This window comes from Mycteria americana, chromosome 24, assembly GCF_035582795.1.
Source record: "Mycteria americana isolate JAX WOST 10 ecotype Jacksonville Zoo and Gardens chromosome 24, USCA_MyAme_1.0, whole genome shotgun sequence".
Classification (NCBI taxonomy): Eukaryota; Metazoa; Chordata; class Aves; order Ciconiiformes; family Ciconiidae; genus Mycteria; species Mycteria americana.
The window spans coordinates 6,377,683-6,405,619 of record NC_134388.1 but is presented as its reverse complement, the minus strand read 5'-3'; the positions used below and the strand labels follow the sequence as shown (position 1 = coordinate 6,405,619).

Below are 27,937 nucleotides of genomic sequence, written 5' to 3'. Positions count from 1 at the left end.
GGGCGCCCCGCCGCGTTACAGCTGCCAAGGCGGCTCCTTTGCCCACACTCAAGATGGCGGCCGGCGGCCTCGCCCAATGGCGGCGCGCTCGCCTGCCTTCCCGCCCACCGATTGGCTGCCAGTGTGCAAGATGGCGGCACGGGAACTTCCCGCCCCGGCGGAACGGCGGTCCAAGATGGCCGGAACCGGCCTTCGCCGCCCGCAACCAAGATGGCGGCGTACGAGAAGCGGCGGGCGGCCGCTGCCCCGGCCCCGGTCCCGGTCCCGACGGCGGGCAGCGGGCTGGCGGAGCCGGCTGGCGCGGCGGCCGGCGGGCTGGGGAGCGAGGCGGAGTTCCTGCTGCGGGCCGGCGTCACCGCCATGGTGCGGGAGGCGCTGCTGAAGGTGCTGGAGGCGCGGCCCGAGGAGCCCGTCTCCTTCCTGGCCGACTACTTCGAGCGGCTGGTGCTGGGCAGCCCCGGCGCGGCGGGCGAGGCCGCCGCGGAGCTCCCGGGGCCTCCGCAGCGCCTGGCCCGGGCGCTGTGGTACGTGCGCCTGGCTCACCACTCCCACAGGTGCGGGCGGCGGCGGCGGCGGGAGGCGGGCGGCGGACTACAGCTCCCGGTGTGCCCCGCGGCCGCGAACTCCCCGCGCCGGCGGGCGAGCGCCCGGGGCACGCTGGGAGTTGTAGTTCGGGGCGGGCGAGGTGAGGCTGCGTGTCTGTGTCTGTGCCGTGTCGCGACAGGACGGCCTTCGACAGCAACGCCGGTGCGGCCTACGAGGTGCTGGGTGCCGGCGGCCGGCGGCGGAAGGCGGGCGTGGACGGGCGGCTGTACAGCGAGCTGCTGCGGCGCATCTGCCAGCACGGGGGAGCGCCCGCGGAGGCGGCAGCGGCGCTGCTGGGGCGGGTCCGCTGCCGCGACCACGAGGCCGTGCCGTTCGACGTCTTCCGCTACGGCGTCCTCACCTGCTTCGTGCTGCTGGAGTTCGCGGCCAAGGCGGACGCGCTTTTCGGTGTCCTGGACGGCGGCTCCGGCGCCGCCGACGGGAGGGTCTGCCAGGCCGTGCTGCGGGCGCTGGAGGACGCGCTGGGCACCGGCCACTTCTCTCTCCCCGGTCGCTACCTGGAGGCGGGCTCCAAGCTGGGGCCGGACGGCCTGGCCCTGGCCATGGACCGGGCGCTGCAGGAGAGGAAGCTCGGCACCTCCATGAGCCGGGAGGAGTTCCTGAAGAAAGCCACCGCCTTGTTCGTTGCAAAAGTGAAGCCCGTTGAGTAGCGCCCGGGTGGGAGCAGCGCTGGCTGCGTCCGCTTTGGCCTCCGCACGCGCTCTGCGCTGATGCAGAGAGGGCTCCGGACCCGGCGCTGAGCTGGATGGCGAGCACCGGGGGCTGGCCAGGCGCTGTCTGCCGGACGAGATTCCCGATTTCCGTGCTCCCTTCCTTGTTCGAGTGCGGCGGGTGCCCAGCCGCCTCCAGTGCTGGATGTGTCCCTGTCGGCTGTGCCTCTCCCAGCTGCGGCTCCTCTGCCCCAGCTGGCATTAGCAAATCTTTTTTAGGCGTTAACTGGGGACTTGCAAGGAGGCCTGTAAGCTGTAGGGCAGCATTAGTCATTAAAAATGAGCCAGAATGAAGTAAACGTGGGCTGGACCTCCAGATATCCTGCAGTTTCATCCTAGCCCCGGCCACATCGTGTCACACAGCTTCAGCAGGGAACTTTGTTTCTGCTTTTGAGTTTGTTTCACACCGACCTGTGACGTGGGGGGATGCTTATCTAGCTACTACAGAGAGGATTCGCAGGTAAATACGGGGTTGATCCGGAGCGTGAGATAAAGCGTTATTTTATTAAGCAAAATGTTTTAAACGCACAGCAGATGAGAAATGGCTGGCTGGAAAGCAAAGCTCCCCGTGAAGGGCTGCGAGCTGGGGGGGTTCTGCCTCTGCCAGCAGCCGAGCTGCGAGGCGATGAGCTGTCCCCGCTGCCTCCTCGCTCGGTGCTCACCCAACCGCCCCTGGCCGCCGTGGTCCGGGCTCTGCAGATCAAAGCGCAGACCTGAGCGATGACTTCTCAAGGGAAGCTGCAGAGCGCTACGGATCCGATGATTTGGGACGTGGAGCACCGGGTCAAGATGAGACAAACCCCGTTCCCTGAGGTCATAGTTTGCTTTTGAACAGCGATGCGTGTTGAACCGTGTGTTATTTATTTGAACTTGTCTGTGTTAATTATTTATACTGTGCAATTATTGGTTTACTGTAAGACATTAAAGCTTTTTATTATTTTTTTAGTGACCAATTTCTTTACTGCCTGGCAGCACTTACTGCCAAGACGAACCGCAGCAGCGCTCAGATCCGTGAGGCAGGCTCTGTCTGCAGGGGGTGGTGTCCGCAGCCTGTAGCAGCCTGCCCGGCTGAAGGTATGGGAGTGCCAAGCACTTGTAGTTACTACCAAAAAAGAAAAAAAAGAGATGGGAGGATGCCTTTCGTGCTCTGGGATGTTTGTTTTGTTTTGCTGAGCGGATGTTTTGAGCCCTGCAGGCAGGAGGGGCACTACCTGGAGCCGGTCTGGGTGAGGCTGCAGGCGGTGGCTGCTGAACAAGGCGCAGGTGACAGGATGTGACACAAGGGGAGGTGGGAACCCATGATGCTGGGGACATCTCTGCTGGGGCTGTGCCAGGAGCAGCCTCTGCTTGAATTCCAGCCTTGTAAAATGCTGTAAAGTATTACATAGGCGTAGTAATTGTGCTAAGCGCTTCCTCCTGGCTGACGGGTGTAGTCACCTGGTGACGTGTAAACCGCTTTACTCTGGCTAAATGCTGACCTGAAGCAGCATGGCTGCATTGCGAGCACCAGGGCCGTCATCCAGGGTGGGATTCGGGGCCAGTCAGTGTGCTGAGGGTGTCCTGGCGCTGTGGGCTGGGGAGCCTCCCGTGGGCTGTGGGATCGCGGAGCCCGGGGCAGCGAGGCCTGTGCGGCTGCTCAGGCCCGAAGGCGAAGCGCCTGTCTCTGAGGCGACCCTCGCACATGCGATGGGTATGTATGGCAGGAAAGCTGGCTGCGCTGGCGGGGGAGGCCAGAAGCATCGACACGTGCTGTTAAAGCGGGCCCGGGACGGTGCCTCCGCCATCCCGGCCCTCGAACCGCGGCTCCGGGGCGGCCTGAGGTAACGAACGCCCGCCGCGCCGCAGAGGCTGCCGGGAAGGAGCCCCGCCCCCCGGACCGGCGGTGCGCTGTGATAGGCGGACATGGCCCGGAGGGAGGGGCCCGCTGCCTGCCACTCCCCCCGCGCCGGCAGCGTGCTCTGATAGGCGAGCGGCGCTCGTATGGGAGGAGCCTACGCCGGCTCCGCCCCCCGCGGGCGGACTACAGCTCCCGCCGTGCCCCGCGCGGCTGCGCTCGCAGCGGCCGCAGAGCAGCAGGACCCGTCCCCGCCGCCCCCTTCCCCGCAGCGGCCGTCGCGCCTACGCCAGCCCCCGGCTTCGCTCGCGGCCTACCCCGGCTCCTCGGCATGGCGAGGCCCCTCGTGCCCAGTTCGCAGAAGGCGCTGCTGCTGGAGCTCAAAGGGCTGCAGGAGGAGCCCGTGGAAGGGTTCCGGGTGAATCTGGTGGACGAGGGGGACCTCTACAACTGGGAGGTGGCCATCTTCGGCCCCCCGAACACCTACTATGAGGGCGGGTACTTCAAGGTGAGGGGCTGGGGGCAGCAGGAGGCCGTGCGGTGTCGGGAGGGCTGAGGTCTTGAGGAGGTGAAGCCCTGGTGGCGTGGGAGAGCTTGGTGTCTGGGTGGGGGGACCTGGGGGGCAGACGTGTGTGGTAGGAGATGGGGCTTAGGGGCGAAGGCAGAGTAGGTGGTGTGGGGGGACGCACTGGGGGGAGGATGCCTTGGGAAGGGATTTTGGAAGGGGGAGAGACCACGGGAGACTGGGGAGACGCAGGGAGGGGGCCGTGGGGCGAGAGGGAGGGGGTCTTGGGGGTCGGGCTGAGGTGGATACTGGGGGGGGCATGACAGGGGTGCTCCTGGGCTTGAGGGGTTGATGAGGGCCAGGGAGACCTGGCTCTGTAGTTGGACACCGTGGGGTCACTGGGGCTTTGGGGGCTGGGGTGTTCCTGAGGTGCCTGCAAGGAGGAGCTGGGGTGAAGAAGGGAGTCTGTGTGCAGGTGGCTGCTGCCAAACTAGGCAAGGATTCCCTTCGTTGGAAGGAGGACTTGGCCCCCCCCGGGGGCTCTGCCTCCGAGGGCTTTTCCTCCTTCCTGCTCCCTCCATCCCCCCATCTGTGGGCGCAGGAGAGCGAGCTCTGGGTCACTGGTGTTCCCTCTCCTGGAGGGGACCCAGGGCATTGCCACCAAACCAGAGGGAAGAGACAAAGGACTCTCCTGTGCAGGCACAGACAGCTTGGGCTGAGCGAGCAGCAGCTCGAGCTGGGTGGGGAGCGGGTGTCGTGGTTTTCTTTGGGGTTTGTGGGGGGGAGAAGGCGTGTGCGGCCTGACTGCGCAGTCCCTGTCGGGAGGATGTGTATGTGCTCTTCCCAGGTGTTGTGCAACTTGTGTAGCTGTTTTCTTCCTCTTTCTCATCCTCCCTCCTCCACTACGAGCTCTTCTGTCTTCATCCTGTTGCTGGCAGGGTGGGGATGCACGCGGGGTGAGTCAGCCCGAGGGTCAGCTGTAGCCGAGAAGCTGGGTGGTTTGTTTTTCCCGTGGAGCAGTGGCAGGCAAGTTTGATGCTTCAGAGTCAGGTTTTGTCTCTTTGCTGAAATGGAGTCTTTTTCCATAGCCTCTTTTGGCACTAGGCCCTTCGAACTCTCACCCTTTCAGCAGCTCATGCTCCTGTTTCATGTCTGAGAGCTTCCAGACTCGGCACTGCTGGGTGGCAGTAGAGGCGACTTTCTACGTAAGAGGAGAGTGAAGGGGCCACGTCCTCTTCCAGCTCGTGGTCCATTTGTGTACAGCGGGATCGCTTTGCCTCTGGCTGGTTTTGTTCTGATCCCCTCTGACACAACAAAGGGGATTATTCTGCGAAGTTCAGCTGTTTGGCCAGAGCCCAGCACAGGGCCACGTGTTGCTGTGTGCGTGCGCGCTGCCCTGGGCTGCCTGAAGCTCCACGCACACACAAAACACGTCCAGCCCCAGCCGCTGCCTCGCTTTTCCTTCTTTCCAGCCCTTGTCCTGTGCCGCAGAGCACAGAGCGGTCAGACAAAGAGCCAGCCTGGGAGGCAAGGCGGTAACGTGTGTAGGGACGGACCCGCCGCGGTCGGGGGCTCCTTGGACTCACGATAAGATCAACCTGTGCTGGGGCCAGATCCTGGCAGGGTGGGAGGGGGGCGGAGAGCAGAGGGGTTGGAACCCAGGGTGGAGTTGGTGTTGGTCAGGGCTGCGGGGAGGGGGACAGATGTCTCTCTGCCTTCTACACTAACCTTTTAACGGCTGTGAGCTGACGACTGGGTTTGGCAGAGTCGCCTATTGTCGAGGCTGTAATTCCAGAAGCATCCGAAGCCTCGTTTGCAGTTACCCTCCTGAATGGGGCACACGCTGGGCTCGTGGGGCTCATTTTGTGGGTGAAGAGCGATCCCGGGTCACTGTCCCCGCTGCTGGCAGAGCCGGGGTGGTTCGCACTGTTGCTTACGGATCCAACGTCTAAATTCTCGTGTACACGAACTGAGGGAGCAAGAAACGTTCAGGGAGTTGTTGTGTGTTTTAAATCTTCACCATTTTTTTGTTTGTTTCTGGCTGTTGGCTTTTTTGGGAGCAGCGGTTGAATCTCGATCTGGAAGTTTGCTTCCAGAGCCTGGAAACACCTGAAAGCTGCAACAGCCACCGCAGGCTGTGCAGCGACGCGGGGAGAAGCTGCCCCCACCCTCGTGGGACGCCTGGCGCCGGTGGGCTGGGGCAGCAGCTCTGGGGAGGGCGGGGATGTTGCTGTACGTCTCCGTGCCACCTCAGGTTTGCCTTCTCACTCGGAGGCCGACAGCGGGCCTGTCCTTTTCGCCTGCCTTAATACCTTGGGTTTTGCGGCCATCGCCCGCAGGAGAAGCCAGTGGCGGGCCGGGTGTCTCTGCTGGCGCTGGAGTTGTGGACTGCGGCGTGATCTTCATGTGCTTTTATTTTTAGCACCTGAGCTACGCGCAGCGGCCAGTTTTGACTTGGTCTCTTTTTTTCAGCGGTGACGGGCTATTTTTAGAGATTCAGTGTGTTAATCGGAGCACCGAGCACCTGATGCTTCCTTCCCTGTGAGCTCTGAAGGGTAAACAGCCTTTCCTCCGGTGGCGTGGCCATTGCGTGTCCCTGACAGCAGGGCCGGGGATGACCCCAGACTCGCAGTCTGGCTCCGCGTGCCGCTTGGTTCGTTCAGGCGTGTGGCTCGAGCTGGGGCCCCCAGCCCCGCCTGCCACCTTACAGCCACGAGCCCCTCGCCCCGCCGCTGTTTGCCATCCAGAAGCAGCCTGCCCTCGGTGTTGTCACCCTGTGCCATGGGTGCCGGGGTGGGGGGGGGCGGTGAGCGTGCGAGATGCGTGCCGGACCAGCACCGCGAGCTCCCGCTGTGCTGTGCTGGGGCCCGCTGCCTCCCTCCGCATCAGAGAGCACCGGTTAGCGCGGGTGGGCCCCGGTGCAGGAGAGGTTATGGGGCAGGATGGCGGCGAAGGAGCTGCCGCAGCTCGCAGGCCCATCCACTCGCCTTCCTCTGCGCGGTGGCAGGGCAGCCGTGCTGTCGGTGTCCTGCCTGCGGAGCCGGCGGGGGCGGAGGCTCTGTCTCTGCGGGAGCACAGCTGGACTCGGCAGAGGTTCCTTTTTCCTGGTGGTGTCGGGAGATCTGTAGTTTCCTTCCCTTCCTTCTCACAAGCTGATGCTCACTTCTCCTTATTGTTTTCTTGCAGGCTCGTCTCCGGTTTCCCATCGACTACCCCTATTCTCCTCCTGCCTTTAGGTTCTTAACCAAAATGTGGCACCCCAACATCTACGAGGTAGGTTGCCTGGGACAGTGCGGGGCAACTCGGATGGGTGGGGGGGCACGTGTCTGTTGCGATGGTACTGGATGAAAATGCCGGCCTTTGTCTGGCGTTGGAGCACGGCATTGGAAACTCGGTGCCTTTGGCATTTAGTGCCTGGCACTGGAAATGCAGCTAACGAGCTTATGACAGCCGGTCTCCTGTCCTGGAGCTGCTTCTAGGTCAGCCAGGCTTTCCAGGCTCGAAGGCTCCCACGCTTGGCTAGCAGGGACGTTGTGCTTACGCCAGGAGCGGATACGGAGCGGGCGATGTGCGTGGCCCTGGGGCCGCGTGCTTGCGGTGGATTGCTGCTGGGGGCGTGTGGGGTTGGGCTGTGTCCGCTGGGCACCGGGAGGGCTGTGCTGGGGACACGACGTGTTTGGGCACAGGACAGCTGATGGTTAGGCAGCCTTGGCTGGGCTGTGCTGGCAGTCGCGAGGTGCTTATCCACAAGGCCTGAGGCTGTGGGCAGCATCGCAGGGACCACCACTTCTGCTGTCCCTTCCTAGGGACCGAAAGAACGGGCTGGGATTGCCTCACCTGGCTTAAGGCAAAGCGAAGAGCAAGCAGGCTACTGGAACAGAGGACCAAGCTGCTGCTGGAGGGTGCTTGGGGCAGCAGCTCCTAAGGATCCTGTTTCACTTGTGCTTTCAGACCGGCGATGTCTGCATCTCCATCCTCCATCCGCCGGTGGACGACCCGCAGAGCGGGGAGCTGCCATCTGAGCGGTGGAACCCCACCCAGAACGTGCGGTAAGGGCTGCCCGGGGAGGGAGCTGCGGGCAGGAGGCTCGTCCGAGGGCAGGGATGGGAAAGTGGGGAGATGGGGACTGCCTTCCGCTCCCAAAGCCTGCGGGAGATGCCTAGAGGCTGTTGAAAGGCACTTGGGCTGCGTGCTTTGCTGAAGAACAGCTAGAGCTTGCATGGGAACGTGGGTGAGCCCGACAGCCCGTGCGCTGCTGTCTCCTGCCTGGCCTGCTCGACTTCACTGAGCTACACCCTTGCTGGTGGGCCAGCACCAGGCTCTCCTCCTGACCCATGGGACGCAGCGGCGCTGTGACCCCGAGGCTGCTGGCGTTGCTGGGATGTGGGCAGTTGCTGACCTGCCTCGGCTCTTACCTGCGCATGTTTATTGATTGCCAGGACCATTCTCCTGAGCGTGATCTCGCTGCTGAATGAACCCAACACGTTTTCTCCAGCCAACGTGGACGCCTCTGTGATGTACCGCAAGTGGAAGGAGAGCAAAGGGAAGGACCGGGAGTACACGGACATCATCAGGTGCGTGCTGAGCTGAGCCCAGGCCCATCTGTGCTGTGGCACTGTTGAGAACACTTGCTAAGCTGTGATCTTGTAGGACAGAGAGGATCTTGAGGGCATATCCTGCCCTGTTGAGTCCCATCTGCAGGCTGGTAGGAGGGGAAGGATTCTGGCTCTGAGCGTGGCTCTTGGGAGCAGCTTGGCTGGGTTGTGGGCCCAGCTTTGCTCTCAGCTAAAGCCCTGGCCGTTCTCGGCTCCAGAGCTGAGGATCTGGGTTCGTAGCAGACGTGGTGCCAGCACGGCCTTGCTGTCAGGGCTGTCTCATGGCACCGGCATGTGAAGCTCCTGAGCCGCAGACTGGCCAGCCCTGGCGCGGCAAGGGGGGCCCTCGGAGCAGGGGGCATGTCGCAGTGCAGCCACGTTTGCTCCGCGGTGCTCTGCCTCCCCTGCCCTGTCACCAGTCTTGTGTGGGTGAGCCACCCATGAGCTGGGGGGTGAGAGGGGAAGGGCTGCGTCCCGGGCGTCCCCACGGGGTGAGCCGCACGTGGTGACGCGGGTGCTGTGCAAAGCTCCGTCCTCACCCCCCACTTCTCGCCCTCCAGGAAGCAAGTCCTGGGCACGAAGGTGGACGCTGAGCGGGATGGCGTGAAGGTCCCCACCACGCTGGCAGAGTACTGTGTGAAGACCAAGACTCCAGCCCCAGATGAGGGCTCGGACCTCTTCTATGATGACTATTATGAGGATGATGAGATGGAGGAGGAAGCAGACAGCTGTTACGGTGATGAGGATGACTCTGGCAATGAGGAATCTTGATGGCCCTCTGGCATTGCAAAACTTACTATAAACTACTGAATTTTACCTCAACTAGGACAAACTCGTTTGAATTTAGGATCTATCAGCCCTGAAATTAACTCTCTACCTCGCAGGGAGACTGTTCTGCTGTTGCAAAGGAAATCCCACCACTGTCTTTGTAGAAAAAGCAAAAAAAAACCAAACCAAAAACAAACCCTATTTTATAAACTTCTTGGGTGGGGGACGGGTGAGGAGGAGGAAGTCGTGTTGGGGCATTCACGAATCCAGAGAAACCAGGGAGCTGGTGGCTCTGGCTGGATGAGGAGTGACGGCAAAACCTGGTGTTGGCTGCCCATCGTTTGGGCATGTTCAACTCCTCAGCCCCGTGTGGGAGGAACGGTTTGGGGAGGCTGTGGAGCCGGTGAGTGGTCGCTTTGGGTGGGAAGCGTGTGAGTGTTGCATAGCTTTCAACAGCCTTTGAGGTGTCCGAGCAGGAAGGGCTGCAGGGTGAGCGCTGCCGCCCTCTGCCCCCGGCGGGGCTGTCCCCGGTGGGACCCTCCTGCTGCCCCTTCCCCTGCTGCCAGAGCCGTGTTCGCGGGGAGCGGGACGGGCCGGGACACCGGGCAGGACGTGCCAGGCAGCTGCTGGGCGCTGCAGGATGCGGGGATGGGCTGTTTGTAGTTTTTAACTGGCTGGGAGGGTTCTGAGTCTTTCTGCTTCTGTTTTTTTGGAAACTATTTAATAAAGTACTTCAAGGGAATGGCTGTGTGGTGCGTGGGTGAGGCTCTGCCCCGGTCTGTGCCCAGGCTGGGGGGGTTTCTGTGTCAGCTGCGGACTGGCTCCTACCTGCAGCCCTGGCAGGGAGGGGTGGGTGGGTGGGCTAGGGGCTCTCCCAGGGCTGCGGGTGGGGGCTGCAGGGCAGTTTGGGACTTGCAGCAACTGTCTGTACTCCCTCCCCAGCCTCACAGAGCGGGCAGGAGCGTCTGGGCAGGGTTGCCCTTGGCCCGGGGAGCATCTCTGCCCTTCCTGGGGAGGGGAAGGCACAGGGTTCGCTGCCTCTGCCCCGAGCTGCGGCCGATGCTCGGTCTCTGCCGGGGCAGAAGGGTGGGCTCCGCCGAGCCCTCGCAACCCTCCAGCACCGCGCTGGGAAGGTGTTTTTCCATCTTGCTCCTCCGAGAGCAGCCGTGCGGCACAGGCACCTCCGCAGGCAGCAGACCTGCCCGGGCAGCGCCCGGCTGTGCAGAGCGGTGGCCAACGGGTGCCCGGGGCCCTCGTGGTTGCTCTGATCTGGGTGCAGCTGGGTGTGCCCTGAGCCCACAGGCCAGGACCAGCCGGGACGTGCAAGCTCCCGAGGCTGTGGTGAGCTCCCAGCCACCTCGCTCCAGCTGCACGGCCGAGGGGCATCGCCGGCGCCTTGTCCGGCTGGGCTGGGGAGGTTGGCTCTGCCGCCAGCGGCCCAGGGTCCTGGCAGGGACGTGCCCCTGGCAAACTGCCTGCCTAGGGCCCTCTGACCCCGGTGGGGCTCCTGCCCCTGCTCCCACCTCCCTGGGCAAAGCTCGTCAGAGGGGTAATGAGCAAAACTCCCCCCGCAGAGTTGTGCAAACGGGACCAGGGTTTGAGTGACACCTGCAGTCGACTGCACGTGGAAAATGCACGTGCTTTGTTGCCTTAGGAAATGAGGCTAAAAGGTGAATAGGATTATTGTCACTTTACTCAGGCCTGGCAAATGGCTTCCAAGGTCACCTGGCCGGCACGGAGCAGTGGCAGCCCCAGCTGCTGGTTCAGAGCCAGCCCCCCACCTCCTTTTCCTGGGGGGCTGTTCCACGTACCCTCTGCAGCTTCCTGCACCGTGCCTGGTCCCCAGCCATGCGTCTGTCCACCGAATCGCTGTGCCCATGTACCCCTTGTCCTTGCTGGCTCCTTGCAGCCCATTACCTCCCCGCTGCACTCGGGATGCTGCTGTGGGCGACGGGGCGGTGATCCCAGCGGCACCGTGAGCTGTCTCTGGCCTGCGGGTCCAGGCGTGCCCCAGCCTTGGCCCTGTAAAACCGGGCAGCTCGGAGAGGAGTAGCTTCCCTGCCACTCGCTGTCCCACTCGCAGGAAGGTACTGGGGCCCTGCGCAGCCCCTCTCCCCCAGCCTGGACGGCCGAGAGCTCCTGGTGGTGCCGGCTGCAAGACGCGACATGCTGGAGGCTGCCCGGAGCGGGACTGGCTCCTTGGGCAGAGGATGCCGCAGGCTGCCATACTCTGCCCCGTTTCTGCCCAATTTCTGCCCTGCAGGAGCTGCATCTGCCGAATGCCCCCGGCGCAGGGGCAGCGTGGAGGGGGATTGTGGCGGGGCAGGACGCGCTGGGGGCAGACGCAGAGCTCGGGGAAAGAAACGCTCTGGGAGGATTCAGGGGCTTACGAGAGCCGGCAGATCCCTGAGACTGCCACCGCCAGCCCCATTGCTTCGGCTCTTCCTCCCCCCTGCCCGGCCGCCCCGGCTGCGAGCGCTGCACCTCGCTCCAGGGCCGGGTTAGTCGGCTGCCGGGCCGGGGAGGAGCTGGGGACGGAGCCGCTGCCCTGCGGAGGCCCCTTTGCCCCGGGCAGCCTCGGGGCCGAAGCGCCCGGCCCGGCTCGGTTATCGCCCACCCCAGCCCCTCGGGGTTATCAGGCGGCTGCAGCTGGGCCGGGGCCGGGGCCGGGAGGCCCAGCGTCCCCCGGCCCCACGGACAGTGCCGCCTGGGCCGAGATCTTTCCCCGTGCTCGGGGCACCCCGACCGGGGGCTCTGAGGCCCTCGCCCAAGGCCGGAGGAGGCCGTGGGACGGGGCCCCGTGCAGCCGGCCAGCTCCCCGGTGCGCAGGGCCGCCGGTTTGTCTTGGCACGGGCCCCGCCGCTCTCTGCAGGAGCCATTGTCTCTGCCCCACGCCCCGCGCCGGGGAAGCGCCGCCCGGTTCCCTTCCCACGCGTCCCGCTGTGGGGACGCAGCCCCGCGCCGGCGGCCCGGCCCCGCCACGGCTCCCGGCCCTGCCCGCCCCCCCCCCCCCTCCCCGCACCCCCCCCTCCCCCCCCGCGGGCTGCGTGGCCGGGGAAGGCGGGGGGTGCAGCCCCCGTGCCTGGCCGTGCCTCCCGGCGGGTCCCCGCCGCAGCGCTCTGCGGTGCTCCCCCCACGCCACGCGCGCTCCTCGGCGTGCAGGCGTGGGAACTCTTGCAAACGTGCTTTAGCCTCCCCTCCCGACCGCAGCGAGCCCCCGCGCTCCCGGGCCGGCACCTCCGCCTGCTCCCCGTTGCCCCGACCTCCAGCCCGTGCCCCCCGCACACGCAGCCGCGTCCCCCCCGCACACGCAGCCGCGTCCCCCCCCCCCCGCGCCAGCAGCCTCCCCGTGCAGCACGGAGCCGCGCAGCCCTCCCGGGGCCGTGACCTCCCTCCCGCGGCCGCGACCCCCGCGCGCCGCCCGCCGCTCCCCGCCCCGTCCCGGCCCCGCGCGCCGCCAGGGGGCGCTGCGGCCGCTCTTCCCCCGCCGCGCGCCTCTCCCTGCCGCGCCTCCCCATTGGCTGCCCTCCCGGCGGGTGGGCGTGGCCGCGGCGGGACCGGCCCGAACCGGCTCTCCCCGCAGGGGGACAGGAGGGAGGAGAAGGGCGCTCTGTCAGCCCTGCCCTCTGATTGGCCGCGCCGGGCCGGGTGGGCGGGCCGGCTTGCCGGAGCGCCGCGCGATTGGCCGCTGGGAGGGCTGAGAGGGCGCAGCCCGCCCCGGCCCCGCCCCGCCTCCGTGACCCGGCGCGGAGCTTATAGCGGGCGGCGCGGCACGGCGCGTGGGCGGAGATGGCGGCGGGTGCGGTGGGGCTGCGCGGCCTCTTGGCACTGCTCTTCCTCGGCGGGCTGGCTGCCGGCGTCGCGGGGACAAGTACGGGACGGCGGGAGCTGGGGGGCGGCTTTAGGCCCGGGAGGCTCTAGGCCGGGGAGCCCTGAGGGGGGGCGGCGGGGGGGGAGGGGGTCCCTGAGGCGGCCCGGGGGGGGGGGGGGGGCTCTGTGGGGGGCCCGGAGGCGAGCCCGGCGGGGCGGCCTGGCTCCGCGGGGCGGCTTTCGGTCGGAGGCCGGGGCTGTGGGCCGCGGGCGGGGAGCTGGCCTCCGCGGCTGGGGGCTGCGAGGCTTCGCGGCGGGCTCGGGCGGTGCCGCCGGGGGGGGCGGAGCGGCGCTGGAGCCGGCCGGGCCCGAGCAGGCGGCGGCGCGGGCGCCCTGCGGCCAGGCACGTCGCGCGGGGGCGGGGCCGCGGGCGGGGGGGCCCAAACCTGCTCGGGGCCGGGAGCTCGGAGCGGGGAGCCGGGGGGCTCGGGGCCGGCGGCTCGGAGCGGGGCCGGCTGGGCTGGGCTGGGGTCGGTGTCCGCGCTGCCCGCCCGGGCTGTGGCGGGGGGGGCCGGCGGCCCCTGGGCGCGGCGGGCCGGCGTCCTACGGTCCGTCCGCCGCCGCCGGGTCGCACCTTGCGCAGGCCGGTGCCCGTACGCGGGGGGCGAGGTCTGCCGGTGCTGGCTTGGTTTCCCGTCGGTAAAAACGAGAAAGTTTATTCCTCGCAGCCGCTTCTCCCATTTCTGAGGCTGACGAGGAGTAAGAGATCGCTGGGCTTTAAAACCGTAAAGATGTTCACATGGGGCTTAAGTCAATAATCCCCTAATGAGGAAGCCGTGCCTGCTCTTGGCCTCCGGCCGCTCACGACGTGCGGCTGGAAGCTGGATGCGGTGCTGGGAATTACAGTGCTGGGAGTTGCGGTGGCCTGTTGTTGGGTACTTAAAAGCACAACCCCAAACGAGCTGGGATTTGCCGTGTGCTGTTGCTCCGCCATTTCATTTTCTCACTCCTTGGGCTAGCAGCAGAGGAGCCTGGGCGATTGGTGTGTTCAGAGCCACCGGCGAGCAGGCTGCCTGGGCGAACACAACGGGTTTTGCCCGGAGGGCTCTGCAGTCTGATTCAGACCTGGTGCAGGAGGCGCTGATGGTAAAGGCTTTGTTTTATTGTGAGTGGTAGGCGGCTGTTTCTGGCTGTTTAGCATATGAGGTACTAAAAAATTTGTAGCCTGTTTGTGGTATCAGACTTACTTCAGCGTAGCAGAGCCAAACCCAAAGACTGAAGCAAATGAGTGGGAGAATTCTGAAAAATCCAGGGGTAGTGACACAAGTGTGTGCCCCAGTATTTCCTTGCAGCAGAGTTGCATTTTAACACTGCAGAACAGGCGGGCAGGGGAGGAGAGCCTTCTCCTAAACTTCACACTTTGGGTAGAATGTGAGTTCTGTAAACCAGCCTGAAATGGCCCGTGTCGGCTGCTTCCCACTGCCGCACCGAGCAATCCCTTCTCTAAGGGATTGACACGCGTGGGATGTGGAGAAGGTTGTTTCTATCCTTGGTCTGAAAAGCCTTGGGAGGAAGAGCTGCTCCGCAAGCCCGTTGGTTGTGTAACGCGCGTGTCCTGCCCCGGCCGCGCGGCTCTCGGGCTCAGGGTGTAATGGCGCTGACTCTTCAAGCAAGCAGAGTGGGGGGCTGGAAAGTGAGGGGTTTCACCTCTCAGCAGTGTTTAGATTTGGCTTTATGGAGCAGACTCCATGAGAGATGGTTCTTTTAATCTGCGGTGTCTTGACTCTTGGTAGCTCACCACGCAGAACAAGTGCCTGAAGCGTAGGTAGGTGTGTTCTTGGACCCTGTGCCCTCGGGAGGACGTATCCTGACTGGAAGTGCTTGCCTTTGGCCTGGTTGCGTAGTGGCTGCCTCATTATGTGAAACTTAAGGGGAGAGTAGACTTTATAGCTATTCGTGGAAATTGCAAAAAGTGTCAGAGCCTTGTATATCCCCTTCCGAGGCCAAGAAACAAAGGTCATGCCAGGGAGGAGAGTGTACCCCGCGGGACGGTGTGGGCTCCTGCCAGGCTGCCCTGCACACCGTCCCCGGGCTCGCAGACACTGCCTACACCACGAGGTCTCCTCCCTCTGCTCACGGGGAGAGGTTGTTTTTAGTTTGAAGGTGACTTGGGAGAACGTTATCTGGTCTCGTCTGCCGTCACCACTGTCCAGCTTGATCAGATACCACGCTGCGCCCAAGAGAAGCGTCCAGCTCAGTTCTGTGAAGAATGTCCTGTTTTTGTGAGCTTGTTTCAACTTGCAGCCCGTCACCATTTGGAAAATGTTTGAGTAGCTCTAATCAATTCCGGTGGGTTGATGCTGGCTGTGCTTGTATGCCCCTTGAGTGCCCAGGATCTTGACTGCCTGGTCTGCTCTGTGTTGGGAGGAGAGGGGATATTAATCCCATGTGAATGCAAATGGTACTTGCTGTTGTTCTGCTTGCTGAAGCTTTTTAGCCTGTCTGAACTGCATGAAGTGCCCTCTAACTCAGAGCAAATAACCTTGCAACAGCTTATTTTGTCAGCATACAATAATCACCTTGTATCTGTAAAAAAAAAAAAAAAAAAAAGAAAAGAAAAAAAACTCAAAACAACCAAAACAAAAAACCTTGATCTTTACTAGCTCCCATTTTAAACCAGGCTATAGTTAAAATGGGACAGGCTTCTACAAGTGCTGTAGTCAGTTCTGTGATTTTTCAAAATTAGGTGTTTTGGAGTGTTTAATCACAGGCCTGTGATTAAAAAAAACCATTTGGCACACAGGTCGGTTGTTCTAGGAGTGAAACTCGGTGTATGAGAGTTGCTTACAGCTGATACCCCCATATGTTTTTTGGGACCCCCGCCACCTCCCACTTTTATAAATTGGTTCAAGAAGATCATTCTCGTGTCTCTGGTACAATTCTGTCATCCAGAGTCACCTGGAAACCTTGAAACCTTTGCAAAGGTGGCGTCAAACGTGCATTTCTGAATGTAACCAGCAGTACTGCGGCTGGCGTATGAAATAGCAACAGTTTTTTAGCCCTCAAGTTACTCAGACCTCTGTTTTAAGGTGCCTCAGTTTTCAGTATCAGCCTTCTCCTGAAAGTGTCTTGTCTCAGATGAGGGTCATGCCTCTCCTTCCAGGCACGTTTATTTTTCCAGACTTTTAAAGCTTTAGTATGTAAAACTAATTTTTCCTTTGAGAAATGTGGAATTGACTTATATTTTGGACTCTGAAACTTACCTTGCAGACTGACTTGTGTTTTTCTTGTTTGGGCAAACTTGGTTTTGCAATACTGATTTGTTTCTATGCTCACAAAAATGGTCATAGGATTTCATATTAAAACATCTTTGGGCATTCAAAAAGCAGACAAAAAATTTGCTCCCAAACCCACCTCCTTTGTGCCTGTAGGTCATGGTACGCACATATGGAGGGTTGTACATAATAATGAACTTCAAGTGCTTGGTAACCAAGTAAACTAATTTCCTGGAAGCCGTCTTGGTGTGCGGGATGCCCCGCAAGCCTGCTGTTGGCACATCTGAAGTGCAGTCAGTGTGCAGGAAGGACGTGTCGCAAGCTTAACTAGTTCTTCTTAAATCTGACTGAGGTTGAGTCACGTAAGTAACCTCGACCCACGAATGATGTCTTTTCCTGAGGTGATGTTGAGAGAGCCTCCCTTCCTGCCTCTCCAAGAACAGCTCCCCTGGGGCCCTGCCCTTCTCCCGGCCGCCTTGTACGGACTCGGGCAGCCTGCACCCAGGGACCGCTGGTCACAGTGGCTGTGCTGCGCCTGGCTAGTGGCCTAAAGATGTTTGGCAGCTCAGCTTTCTGCAGTCCAGTGGCTCACAGACCTACCTTTGGACTGTCTGTGTTCGAAAGCTGAACCCTCTGGCCTCTCACAGCAAGAGCAGTTTGAAAAAAACCCCATAGTTCTGGCCTGCAGCTGCTTCTCATGCTTTTAATCTGTTTATTACTAATTTAGCTCTGCAAAGTTATCTTGCCCGAGATGAAAAGTCTGATTTCACTGCTTGTATGACAACAAATGTTACGTGTTTCCTCACCTGGCTTGCGACATCTTGCAGACTGCAAGACATTCCTCCCCACAAAAAAAGCTGTTATATTAATACTGTGTTTAAAAGTACCTGCTGGGCATTTTGGTGAGCAGCGTGATGAAACAAGCGTGTGAGAGCGGGTCAGAGAGCAGCCCTTGCTGTGCAGCCAGGGCTGGCAGGTGAGGCCAGCAAAGGGTGCGGTACGTGCAGCGGTGGGCACTGCCATCTGCGGCCACCTAGCAAAGGTGCTGCCTGTCCTCCGCAGTGGGACGCGCCAGCGGGGTTGTGCTGCCTTGCTGCTGCCAGCCTTCCGTCGCAGCCTGCGGTGGGGGCTTTGGCAGACCCGTGGAGCGCCTTGCCAGAGCACAGGGGATGCTAAAATTGTGTGGGGACCGTGGAGGCTGGATAAGCCCTTGCAGCAAAAACCTGTTGCTGTCTTCGGCCTGAACTGAAGGTGCTTGGAGACCGGGCGAGTGTCGGGGGAAGCGTTGCAGGCTCTTGGTCTGCCCTAGTGAGCGTCATGCTGTAACACCGTCCCTCGCAGAAGGCAGACAATGCCATGACTGCTGTGGGTTTCTTGTTTGGATAGTGGCAAATACTATGTGCTGGTTTGTATGTTCTGGTTTTACAGCGGAGTTGCAGGAAGTATCGTTGGCTGGAGATACAACAATTCAAAATAACAGCCCTGTCTGAGCTGGGCAGAGTTCAGAGAGCGTGGAGGGGGGGAGAGGGAAGAGTACACTGATCTGAAGATTGTATGTGGCCTCTTCTCAATGGCTGAATTTTTTTTCTTGCTTGTAGAGGGTGAATTCTTGCTTTGCACTAACACTTTGCACTAATACCTCTTCAACTCATAGCTGGTTTTATAAAATCACCACTGTCTCAAAAGAGACTGACTCAGGACAGCGTCGAGTTGTACTGCGAGGCGATTGGCAATCCTATCCCTGAGATCCAGTGGTGGTTTGAGGGAAACGAGCCAAATGAGACCTATGCTCAGCTCTGGGATGGCGCACGGCAGGACCGTGTCAAAATCAACGCCACCTACAACCTGCACTCTACCAGTACCATCTACATCGCAAACCTCACGAGCGACGACTCGGGCATGTACGAGTGCCGGGCTAGCAACGACCCTGACCGCAACCACTTGTCGAAGAGCCCCAAAGTCAAGTGGATCCGTTCCCAGGCAAACGTTTTTGTCATCGAACGTGAGTGGCCACGCTGAGGCCTTGGCACTTGCTCGGACACCGGTGTCTTGAGTCTCCTGCCATGCTCACCCCTGCACCCGTGTCCTGTGGCTCCCAAAAACTCCCCTCACCCTCCCACCCTGGCTGTAGAACTGAGAGACTCCCACCCTCTGTCATCTCCCTCACCACCCGTGACTTGACCCGAAATGGCTCTGCTCAAAAAGGGTTGTGGCTTCCCAACCAAAACACCCTTCGGCAATCCCGTGCCTTTTCTGGAGCCGAAGACCTGGAACCTACCGCTTATTCCCGAGTGCCTCTGAGTCCCGGTGCTGGTTTGCAGAATTGAGAGTCTTGATTCTGTGGTAGACTCTGCCCTAACCACCGCTGACAGACTGGCCCTTCCCTACAGCTCGTACAGCTTCTGCTCCTGTGAACAGTCTTGCTTGAGCTAGCTTTCTTGCTAGTGATACAAGCTGTGGGGAACAAAACCTGCTTTGAGTTTCCTGAGATGCAACCGTTTTTGAAATGGCCGAGTCTGTGTGTGACACTGAATGTGATGTAGTTGCTTGTCCTGTGGAAGTGACCAGATTCCCTCTACTTACAGAGCTGGCGGTTGAACGCTGGAGCTCACAGGCGGCTGCTTTGAGTAATAGAAACCTGGGCCAGTGTGAGGGAATTTAACATCCTGCTAAGGTCTTACCATGAATCCTGAAGTTAGCAGAGCAGCATAGCAGTCTTTTCAGCATAAATGTGCTAGGGAATACAGAACTCCAGCAGAACCTTCTTCCAGTGGAATTTGGGTAGGAGGAAAAGCAAAATGCCTGTCGGCCCTCTGCAAAAATTGTTCCTTCCAAGAGACTGAGATTGGGAGGAAGGGTAGGAACAGTAGTGCCACCAGGGCTGTGTAACGGTGCTGCTAATGGCAGCTGGTTTTGTGGACTGCCTCCTATGAGTAGAAATGCCTGAGTCATCTTATGTTGCATAATTTACTGCTGCTTCACACATGGAGGCCTAGGACCTTTTGGAGTCATGGTTCTGTGTGTCCTCCCTGGAGTAGGTCCAAGTGTAATCTTTTGGGCTGCATCAGATGATGCACGTATTGCTCGCATGTGGTCTTGTTTGCTGCCCCTCACAACAGAGGGTCTTGACTGACATCAGTTATGTCACCTGGAGGTGTCTAAATCTGCTCAGATTCTGGAAGTTGACGCAGTGAGGGCTATAGTGGCTCATAAAAGCAGAGCCCTACTCTTGTAACTGCCCTTCACAGCGTGACCTTTTCCACTGCTTATTGAGCACTTAGCTCTGCTGGAGCTGCACCCGTTGTAGGGACAGCAGTAGGCTTAAAACTACCCAGAGCACATGGCAGTGATCCTGCTTGTGGTGGGAGCAGCTGCAGGGTCAGCATCGGTTATTGCTAGGTGCAGTCAGGCCCCAGTCGCCTGGTTTTTGAGTCTCTCCTATGCTGGTATCATCAGTTCTGGTAGGAAATGGATTACAAAGGTAAGTGAAAGCTATGATAGAGACAAGGAGCTGTGGGTTTTGGTAACTGTTTGCATTAAAGGTTCTTGAGCAGGTACGTGACCTCTGGAATACTACATGTTAACTTCAGTTGAATTATTTACAAATGCAGGTCCAGACATCAAAGCTCAGGTAAATGACGTTTCTGGCAAGCTGATCCTGACCTGTAACATGACTGCACCTTACCCGGCCATCGAGGGTCACGAATGGATGCGTGGGGACAAGATACTTCAAACGGACATGGAGTCAAGTGCTTTCACCAGTTACATGTGAGTGTCAGGGGCAAGGTCAGATAAGAATCGGAACACAGGGGACAGGTTTTTTACCAGATGCAGTTAATGTTTCCTATCAGCTGAACCCAAAGCTAAGTCCTTGCAGTCTTGCTGAAAATATAGGCTTTTAAACATTACAGCATAAGATGAGCGAAGCAAAGTTTTGGTAAGGCCCAACATTTTCTCCTCTATGGGGAGGAGGGGACAAAAAGCAGGAGGAAGGGAAAGTTATATGCCACAAATATCCTCTTAGTAAGAGGAGTTCTGCTGCTTCATGGTTTTATGCAGGTGTTCAGCTGGGCTCTGGTGGTTTGTCAGGTGCAGCACGCACCACGGCTGGGGCTGCTGCCTGGCCTGTGTCTGCAGCACTGACATCAGTGTGCTAGAGCTGTTTTCCCAGAGCTTTGAGGGACCCCTGCCCTGGGCAGGACATTGGCTCCCTGCTCCCCAGAGGCTGTGTGTGGAGCGAGAGACTCCAGTGTATGTTCTCTCTGCCTTTGGGTTTTATGTACCTTTCCAAAGTCCAACTGTTCTTACAGAACAAGCTGGGAAGCTGCCTGCAAGTGATGGTCAATGCTCAGACACTGTTTGCGGGGCGTAGCTGAAGCAGGAATACCAGCCTTATTGTAACAGTGCAGTGAGCTTTCCTTTTTGATTGCAGTCAGGCCTGGCTGGCACTGACCCAGCAGCTGTAGAGGCATCATGTCCTTTCGTATGGCAGTGCCGACGTGCCTGTCTCCCCATAGCAACAGGGAGCTGAACAAGGATTAAAGTATTTATAACCCAGCCTCCCTCGCGTGACCTCAATTCCTTAGCTGAGTGGTTTTTTGGAAGTGGGAAGCGCCATGCACAGCAGAACTAACAAACAGCCTGTTGTCCCAGTGCAGCCACGGGACTGAAACTTTGCCTGCCCCTTCCCTCGAGTGGGTATTACTAATCTGCAGAATGAGATGTTTGTTGCAGTGCAGCATAATCCACTAAATCTCATTGCAGCAGATTTACAAAAAGGAAAATGGGAGAGTTCTCCCTACGCTTGGATCAAGCCAGAGTAACCCAGCCTGGGCATTTCTTTGTCACTGCTTTGCCATGTGTTTCAGTGGGCTTTCGTGCATGGGAAGAACAGCCTTCCTCCGAATCTGTTGTCCTAAGCTCCTTGCCCGTCTCCTTTAGAGGTGAACTGCAGGGCTGATGCCTTACCCGAGGTGTGTGGCCATGTCCTGGGTTGTGCTAACTAGAGGGGACTCTCCCTGCACTTCAGATTCTGTTGGCTTTGCTCAGGAGGTTATGATTTTTTTAATGAGCCTGGGGTCTGTATGGAAGAGGGAAGAGCATGGAGTTGGCCACTTCTGAAGTGTACATATGGCACTGCACCTGGTGATGGTGTAATGTTGTCCTGGTGCTCCTGGTTTTCTTCATCTATGCTAGCTAACAGTCTAGGTCTTATTTTTTCCCTTTGTAAAGGCCCTGATGGCAAGAGTGCTTTGGGTTAGGGAGTGAAAGCTGCTGGTTTTCAGGATTCAGAACACAAGATCAGGAGGTCTCTGTGATCACTGACTTGACAGACCTGTGTCAGACTTGGTGTATGTGAAATCCTCTTCTGCCATCCTCAGTGTGTGGGGAGAGAAGGGTGGAGAGTTGAGTTGCTGTAGGTACGTGGTGCAGCGTAAATTCTGGCACTGGAACGGGAGAAATTGCCTATGGAGGAGGCTGATGCTTATAGATGTCTGTTTCTGTGGGTCTGGAGTTCGATATCTGTTTGCCGATAAGTCGGTTGTGCTGAATGCTTATCTGACGTCCTGGTTTTTGGTAGAATCGAAGGCAAGATAGAAGAGCACTCTGGCATCTATGAATGTGTCTACAAAACAAGCCCGGTGATAAAAGGACAAGTGAATATTTCAGGTAACTTCATATGCTTGCTTCTGGGTCTGAGGAGGGGAACGGGGAAGCTGTGATCTCCTGAACACTTTGCTTTGGTATCTTTTCAGCTTCTTGAAAAGCTGCTTCTAGCCCTTACTAATAAGGCTGCAGGACTCTACATGCGTACTACCAGACTTGCTCTGTAGGCAGCTCCATTTTATCAGGCAGCTAAAGTGTCTGCAGGGTCAGCTCTTAGACCTTGCATTAAATCAGCCTTCTGCTGTGGGCATGTTCCCACAAGTATAATGGGAGAGGGATAATACCTGGTGGACAAATCTGTTTGAGTCTTTCTCGAAGCAGCTTGATGTGCTTTCCTCTCTGAAAATGCCAAACAATGGGCAAGTGAGGGGAATAGACCCACTAATGCATTTCTTAAACTGAAGTTAAGCTTTATGGGTAACTTTGATTCTAGCTAGGTTGACTGCAGGGAGTACAAATCTTGTATGTGTTTTCTAGAATGAAGTGTCTGATTTTTTTTTTTTCTTTTTCTCTTGCTGCAGTTCCACCCCAAGTGATAGCATACAAGAAGTCTGAGCATGGGAATGAGGGGGACACAGGCGTGCTGATCTGCAAGAATCCCTCTTTCCCCCCTGTCAGCTCTTGGGTCTGGTACAAAAATGGTCAAGATGTAAGTGCTGTGGTTTAATGCTCTTTCTCCCCTTCTGCCTAGCCTACTCACCAGCAAAGAGGTGGAGGACCTCCTCCCATCAGAATTAGCTATTTCAGAGTAGCCTCCTCAGTGCCATGGCAAGGAGGACTTCTGTAGTGGTAGGACCATGCAGGGTAAGTGAGCAGCTCCCCTCATGTCAGCACTGCCTTGAGGGCTGTCTGTCTTTCTCCCTCCCTCCAGCCCATCATCAATGGTTCTGGCCGATACATTATCAAGTCCAGTGGCAACAAGACAGAGCTACGCATTCTTAAACTGAATATTGAGGAGGATACAGGTGACTACCACTGCAATGCCACCAACTCTTACGGCTTTGGTGGTGCTATGGTAAACCTGCGTGTGCGCAGCCGCCTGGCAGCACTCTGGCCCTTCCTGGGTATTGTGGCAGAAGTCCTCGTTCTTGTCACCATCATCTTCATCTATGAGAAGAGGAGGAAGCCAGATGAGGTTCTTGATGGTAAGAGGTGCCTGGGGTTAAATCTTTCTGGGGAGACCAAGTTACTTGTAGGGTGCAGGCAAAATGTTCTCGTGGAGAACTTGGCGTTCCCTTTGTCAGATGAGTATGAATTTGAGGGCTGCTTCTCGGGGCACTTCTTGTAAAACCATGGTAGTCTTTACTGGGCTACTTTAGCCATGAAGTTGCAAGTAATTGCAGTGTTTCTGACAGTCCTTCAGCAAGCTGTGCTTTGGATCTGGAGTGAGATAAGATTGAGTGCAGGTCAGCCTGACCCTTTGTCTTGGCAGTTCCTCTGCACTTTGCTCAATTGCTTCACGTGAGTGTCTGCGGGACTGGGTTTTCTTTGGCAGCTGAAGTTCTGGAGAAGCTGATTTCTGAATAAGTACTAGAGCCTTTCGGGTGCTGCAAAATCGGGGGACTGTGTCGGTGGCTCCATAAGACCAGGCTTAGCTTAATTCAGGTTCAGTTCATGGATCTGTTTTGGGTCCTCAGATGCACACATCCTGACTCGGAGACTTCCTCAAAGCCTAGTGCTATCTTTAATCTGTTCTGGAAATACCGGCTCCTCCCTTTCCTTATCAGTAAGAATCTGCATTGTGTTAGCCCAGCCGCCCCTCCCTTATCTGATCCAGTTAACAATGAAGTGTAAATGCTTGGTATCCTTCCTGCTTGCTGGGTCAGGCCCCTTAGCCCTCTGCCAGGGAACAGCACATCAGGTAGTGTGAGGTGCAGCAGAGGGACTAAAACTAAATATCCCTCCCCTGACTACAGGGCTTGGGGAATTCTTCTCAAGGCAGTTTTACAAGCAGATGCTTCGCCCTCTGACACTCTTGGCTGAAAGGCAGATGTTGTCTTAAAAGATGTTTTTGCTGCATCTTCCAGCAAAAAACCTATAGCCTGTGTGTTGAGTGATCTGGCTTCTGATGACATCAGCCTGGTCCAAATCCTGTCGAGTGCTGACCTGGCAGAGCTGTAGCAGATACTTTGACAAAGACAGGGCCTTATACTGAAGTGTCCTGATGCTCCTTGGCCAGAGCTCTTACGCTCAGGTTCCCAAGTGCTTGTGGATGAGGATACAGCATCATACCTGTTTGACAAACATACACAGCTTTACACTTTCCTGGTGTAAAGTGGTTCTCTCCCCAAAAGTCTTTGTAGCTTTGCCCTTCTTGAGAGGAGGTAACAGTAAGGCATTGCTGAGCCAGCTCAGACAAATGCTGTTCCTCATGGTATGCGGTTGTGAATTGGCTGCTCCCTGTTACCTGGGCTGGGGAGAGTCTGGCTTGTGTATGGTGTGATACCCTTGCTGGTGTTACCTTTCCACTCTTCCCTTCTCTGCTGCTGGGTGCCACCTCAAACGGTAAGTAGAAGATAGTTCCAGCCATGTTTCTGCATCTGTCCTCTCACCAGCTGTATGCAGATCTTGGTGCCCAAGGCAGTCCTAACGCTTAGAGCGTGGGCCTCACTGCTCGGTGCCATTTGAGGGGACTCTGGACTGTGGAAGAGGTGATGGGGGCCTTCTGTTGGAAGGTGGCAAATTGCACGGAGCTGGTGAAAGGCCCCAGGGCTTGGCACGTGTTGGCAGAGATGTTTTCTTAGCTGTGCTTCTCAGTGTAGCAAGAATGTGGTGTGCAATGTGTTTGTTTTGATTTCACAAAATGAGGGGGGAGGAGGAAAGGTGTACTGCTGCTGATGCTTGAAGTCTCATTCCTGAAACATCCTGTTTGGATTCCTCTTTACTTGCTGTTGAAGTCTGTGCTCAGATCTGGGAGCCATCTGAATTAGTGGTGCTGAAGGGGTGAGAGCAGCAGGTATAGATCGGCTGTGCTGTCTTGCTGGCTGGATCTGTGGCGTGCTCTTCCAGTTTTAAGTGCTGGTGGTGGGAAGACTGGCTGGTATGCCGAGGATACAAAGGGTGCAAGTGTTAAACAGATGTTACCAGTCAGCAGTGCTGCTTCAGAGACTGCCCGGATGCTTCCCTCTGCAATTCTACTTCTGTGGCCTCCTGGGGCAGTCTCAGGGGTGCCAGGGTTAAGAGGTGCCAGACCTGACCTGCTGATCAGCGGGGATGGTGGTGGTGACTTGGTTATCCTGTGAGCCAAGCCTACCCTGTGCTGACAGGAGCTTATGTCTAAGTTTATGCCTTGTCTAAGCTTAGACAAGAAGCAGCTTAAAACTCACGCAGGGGGTGGTAGTCTTCTGGTAAGAAGTAGCCCCCTGCTCTTGCCAGGCCCTGGTGAAAGAGGAGCCCTGGGGGTGAGAGGACCTTTGGGTCCAGTCCTGTGCAGGCAGTAGTATCCAGTGTATCCAGTAACCTGTCTGGAATGCAGTCCCCAGGGTTTTAAGAGGTGGCAGAGATTACTTCGTACATGCTCTTCCCTGACGCTGTTTGTTCTTTCTTTCTATGCTGTCCTGAAGATGATGATGGAGGTTCTGCACCACTGTAAGTACATTGCTGTTTCCTATTTAGCCAGATTTGTACTGGCAGATCACATCCACCCAGGGAATCTGCTCTGAATATAAAAACTAGCTGGTGTGGGGATAACACACTGGCTTGCTGGGCGGGAGACCTTCCCCCCCCCCCCCCCCCCCGGTTTATTTAATGTGGTGGCCTGTGTATAAACCACATACAACTGGGGATGGCACCAGTGTCTCAAAGTGACGCTGTTCTGGTAACTAATCTCATTTTGCCTTATCTTGACCATCTATTTGGACCTGAATTACATTAGTGGGTAGGGTGGGGCTTGGTGCCTTTTCTTTTCTCACTGCCCCTTTTGTCTTTCCAGGAAAAGCAATGCCACAAACCACAAGGACAAGAATGTCCGCCAGAGAAATGCTAACTAAGAGCAGGGGCCAGGTGAGTGCCATTGCCGAGGGCAGAGTTGCAGCTGAGAACAGCTGCTGTGCCAGGCTCTTCACCTCCTCACAGCGAAGGGCTCCTGCTGCGGCCCGAGGTGCCTGTCTCTAGCTGTAACCTAGCTGGAGCTCTCGGTTGGCTGCTCGGAGGTCTGGCCCGGCTGCAGTATCTGCATCTGCAAAGGGTCTCTGGAAGAAGCAGAAGCATCCATGCAGGCAGAGGCGTTTCTGGCCCAACATCGTACTGCGGGATCTGGGGAGGTGGGGGGGAACACGCGTTGCTGCAAAGTTCAGGTACAGGCCAGTAGTAGCCCGGTAGGAACGTGCCAAAGCTGCTGGGACTGTGTGTGGTGAACAGCAGTGTGTCCGGCCTCTGCCCAGGCAGACAAGGGGAGAGGGAGAAGAAAGCGTTGGACTACTGTGGGGCTTTAAGCATGGGAAAGCCCAGGCTGCCTGACAGCTCCTGCCCGGGACTCGCAGGAGATGAGTCCTAGCCCACAGCTTTACTGAAGGGCAGCTGTTGTCCTGTACTGCTCAATCAACCCCCTCTAGCACAGTACAGCCTTACTGGTACAACTGGGTTATCTAACTGGCTTTTCTTTCTCTCCTGCCAGGTGACGTGTAGATGAAGAACTCGTCTGGACAATTTTTGTTTTCTTCTAATTTTTTGGTTAAATAGCACCATTCTAGTGCGCCCTTGCGATTCAGTTAGTTCACTTTCTAAAGAAACTTAAGTTGTAGAATCTAAAATACACTTTTTTTAAAAAAAAGAGCTGTGGGAGGGTTTTTCTATCTGTAAATGTAAATTCCTTGTTTCTGGTAGTCTAGGTCACTGGCTGTCTCTGTCCTAGGTTTCTTCATGTTGGTACAGAGGGGGTGGGTGGGAGTACAACTTTTTCTTCCTCACCTCTGGGAAGAACAGGGTGTGTTGGGCAGGGCCATTCCAAAATGCCCTCCTTGCCCCACCTCAGTGTTTGAGGCCGCTCAAGGAGCTGTGTCTAACAGACCCGAACACGCAGTGAAACGCCTGCAGTTCCTTGTGTGCTGCTCCGCTGGATGTGGCTGGCACGGCCTGTGTTCCCAGCAGGTCTGTTGTCCTGCCCTGTTCGTGTGGGTCAGGGAGAAACCGCTTTGGTGGCCATCTGGAGATGACCCCGTCTGACCGAAGGGTTTAGGAAGGTAGTTCTGTGTCTTTCCCAGTGCATCACCTGGAGCAAGGCTGCAGCCTTCCCTGGTGTGGAAGTGGCATGTGTCCTTGTAAGCCACTTGGCCAGGGCCACCAGGCACATCTGCCGGTGCGGCTCCTGGGGAGGAGCAAGCGAAGAAGGGCTCATTCCTTGGCATGTGCCACACCACGCGGACCTGCACGCAGCCATACGCTGTCAGGCAGATTCCCAGCTCCTCCAGAGCTGCTTTAGTTGCCCTCTTAAGCAGACAACCAGGAGGCAGTGTTAGAGCTGGACACTGGATAAATATGACTGCCGTTAACTTATTTCGTGGGTTGTTAGTATCTCTTCTCGAGTTGCTACAGTGGGGGATAGGGGCAGAGTGAAGAGGGGCTGCGGTGCTGGGGGGGGGGGGGGGGGTGCAGTTTGAGGGCGCGTGTTCTTGTGCTTGAGCCATCGTGATGTTTGCGTGACATAGGAGCCTGAGAGCAGACAAGTGCTCAGCGGAGTCTTAACACCTTTATTGCTGGGTAGCATTGAACTGTTCCATCTGTTAACACACTTCACAAATAAAGATGATTCCTCTCTTCCCCCCCCCCCCATCTTTGTTTGGACTCTGGTCTCTCTCCCCTGCTGGCTGGACCCCTGGGTTGCCTGACCTGCTGACTCATTTCTGGCTCCAGAACACGACGCTGTGTCTCACAGTTTGGTGCCAGCTCTGACTGCACTTGAATCACCAAGAGGTGTTCAGGCCTTTGTGGAGGGAGATGAGCAGCGTCCCCTGCTCTGCAGAGCCCCGAGGAGCGCTGGTCACTGGGCACGCTTGCCTGTTTGGGGACAGGCGTCACCTTCCCCTGCTGCACAGTTCCTCGGTGTCTTGTGGCTGTGGGGTCAAGGATCAGCCCCAGCCTACAGGAGCCCGTGCAGGACATGCGCCTTGCGTGTCTCATGCTTCTCTAAGCAGTTATTTTTCTTTCTCTCTGCTGTTTATTGTGGGGGA

The 27,937-nt window shown here is 58.0% G+C and overlaps 3 protein-coding genes and 1 long non-coding RNA gene across 4 annotated transcripts; 3 read left to right on the top strand and 1 right to left on the bottom strand.

Moving 5' to 3' along the window:
• The first annotated feature begins 169 nt into the window (after positions 1 to 169).
• TPGS1 (tubulin polyglutamylase complex subunit 1) lies at positions 170 to 1,311 on the top strand. The gene is made up of 2 exons (XM_075524217.1): positions 170 to 554; positions 725 to 1,311. The coding sequence occupies exons 1-2, from the start codon at positions 211 to 213 to the stop codon at positions 1,254 to 1,256; spliced, it is 876 nt and encodes a 291-aa protein (XP_075380332.1). The 5' UTR covers positions 170 to 210; the 3' UTR covers positions 1,257 to 1,311.
• A 489-nt stretch (positions 1,312 to 1,800) lies between these two features.
• LOC142420362 (uncharacterized) lies at positions 1,801 to 3,159 on the bottom strand. Its single transcript, XR_012778735.1, has 2 exons — positions 2,528 to 3,159; positions 1,801 to 2,418 (listed from the first exon to the last, which is right to left on the bottom strand). It is a non-coding gene; the product is annotated as an uncharacterized LOC142420362 (long non-coding RNA).
• Positions 3,160 to 3,326: 167 nt separating this feature from the next.
• CDC34 (cell division cycle 34, ubiquitin conjugating enzyme) lies at positions 3,327 to 9,627 on the top strand. Its single transcript, XM_075524170.1, has 5 exons — positions 3,327 to 3,658; positions 6,842 to 6,928; positions 7,607 to 7,704; positions 8,095 to 8,229; positions 8,811 to 9,627. Exons 1-5 carry the CDS (start codon positions 3,482 to 3,484, stop codon positions 9,019 to 9,021), a joined length of 708 nt encoding a protein of 235 aa, XP_075380285.1. The 5' UTR covers positions 3,327 to 3,481; the 3' UTR covers positions 9,022 to 9,627.
• Positions 9,628 to 12,733: 3,106 nt separating this feature from the next.
• Positions 12,734 to 27,529, top strand: BSG (basigin (Ok blood group)). Its single transcript, XM_075524526.1, has 8 exons — positions 12,734 to 12,889; positions 19,715 to 19,871; positions 21,685 to 21,773; positions 22,292 to 22,419; positions 22,642 to 22,915; positions 25,334 to 25,358; positions 25,702 to 25,772; positions 26,386 to 27,529. Exons 1-7 carry the CDS (start codon positions 12,808 to 12,810, stop codon positions 25,757 to 25,759), a joined length of 813 nt encoding a protein of 270 aa, XP_075380641.1. The 5' UTR covers positions 12,734 to 12,807; the 3' UTR covers positions 25,760 to 25,772; positions 26,386 to 27,529.
• The last annotated feature ends 408 nt before the right edge of the window (positions 27,530 to 27,937 follow it).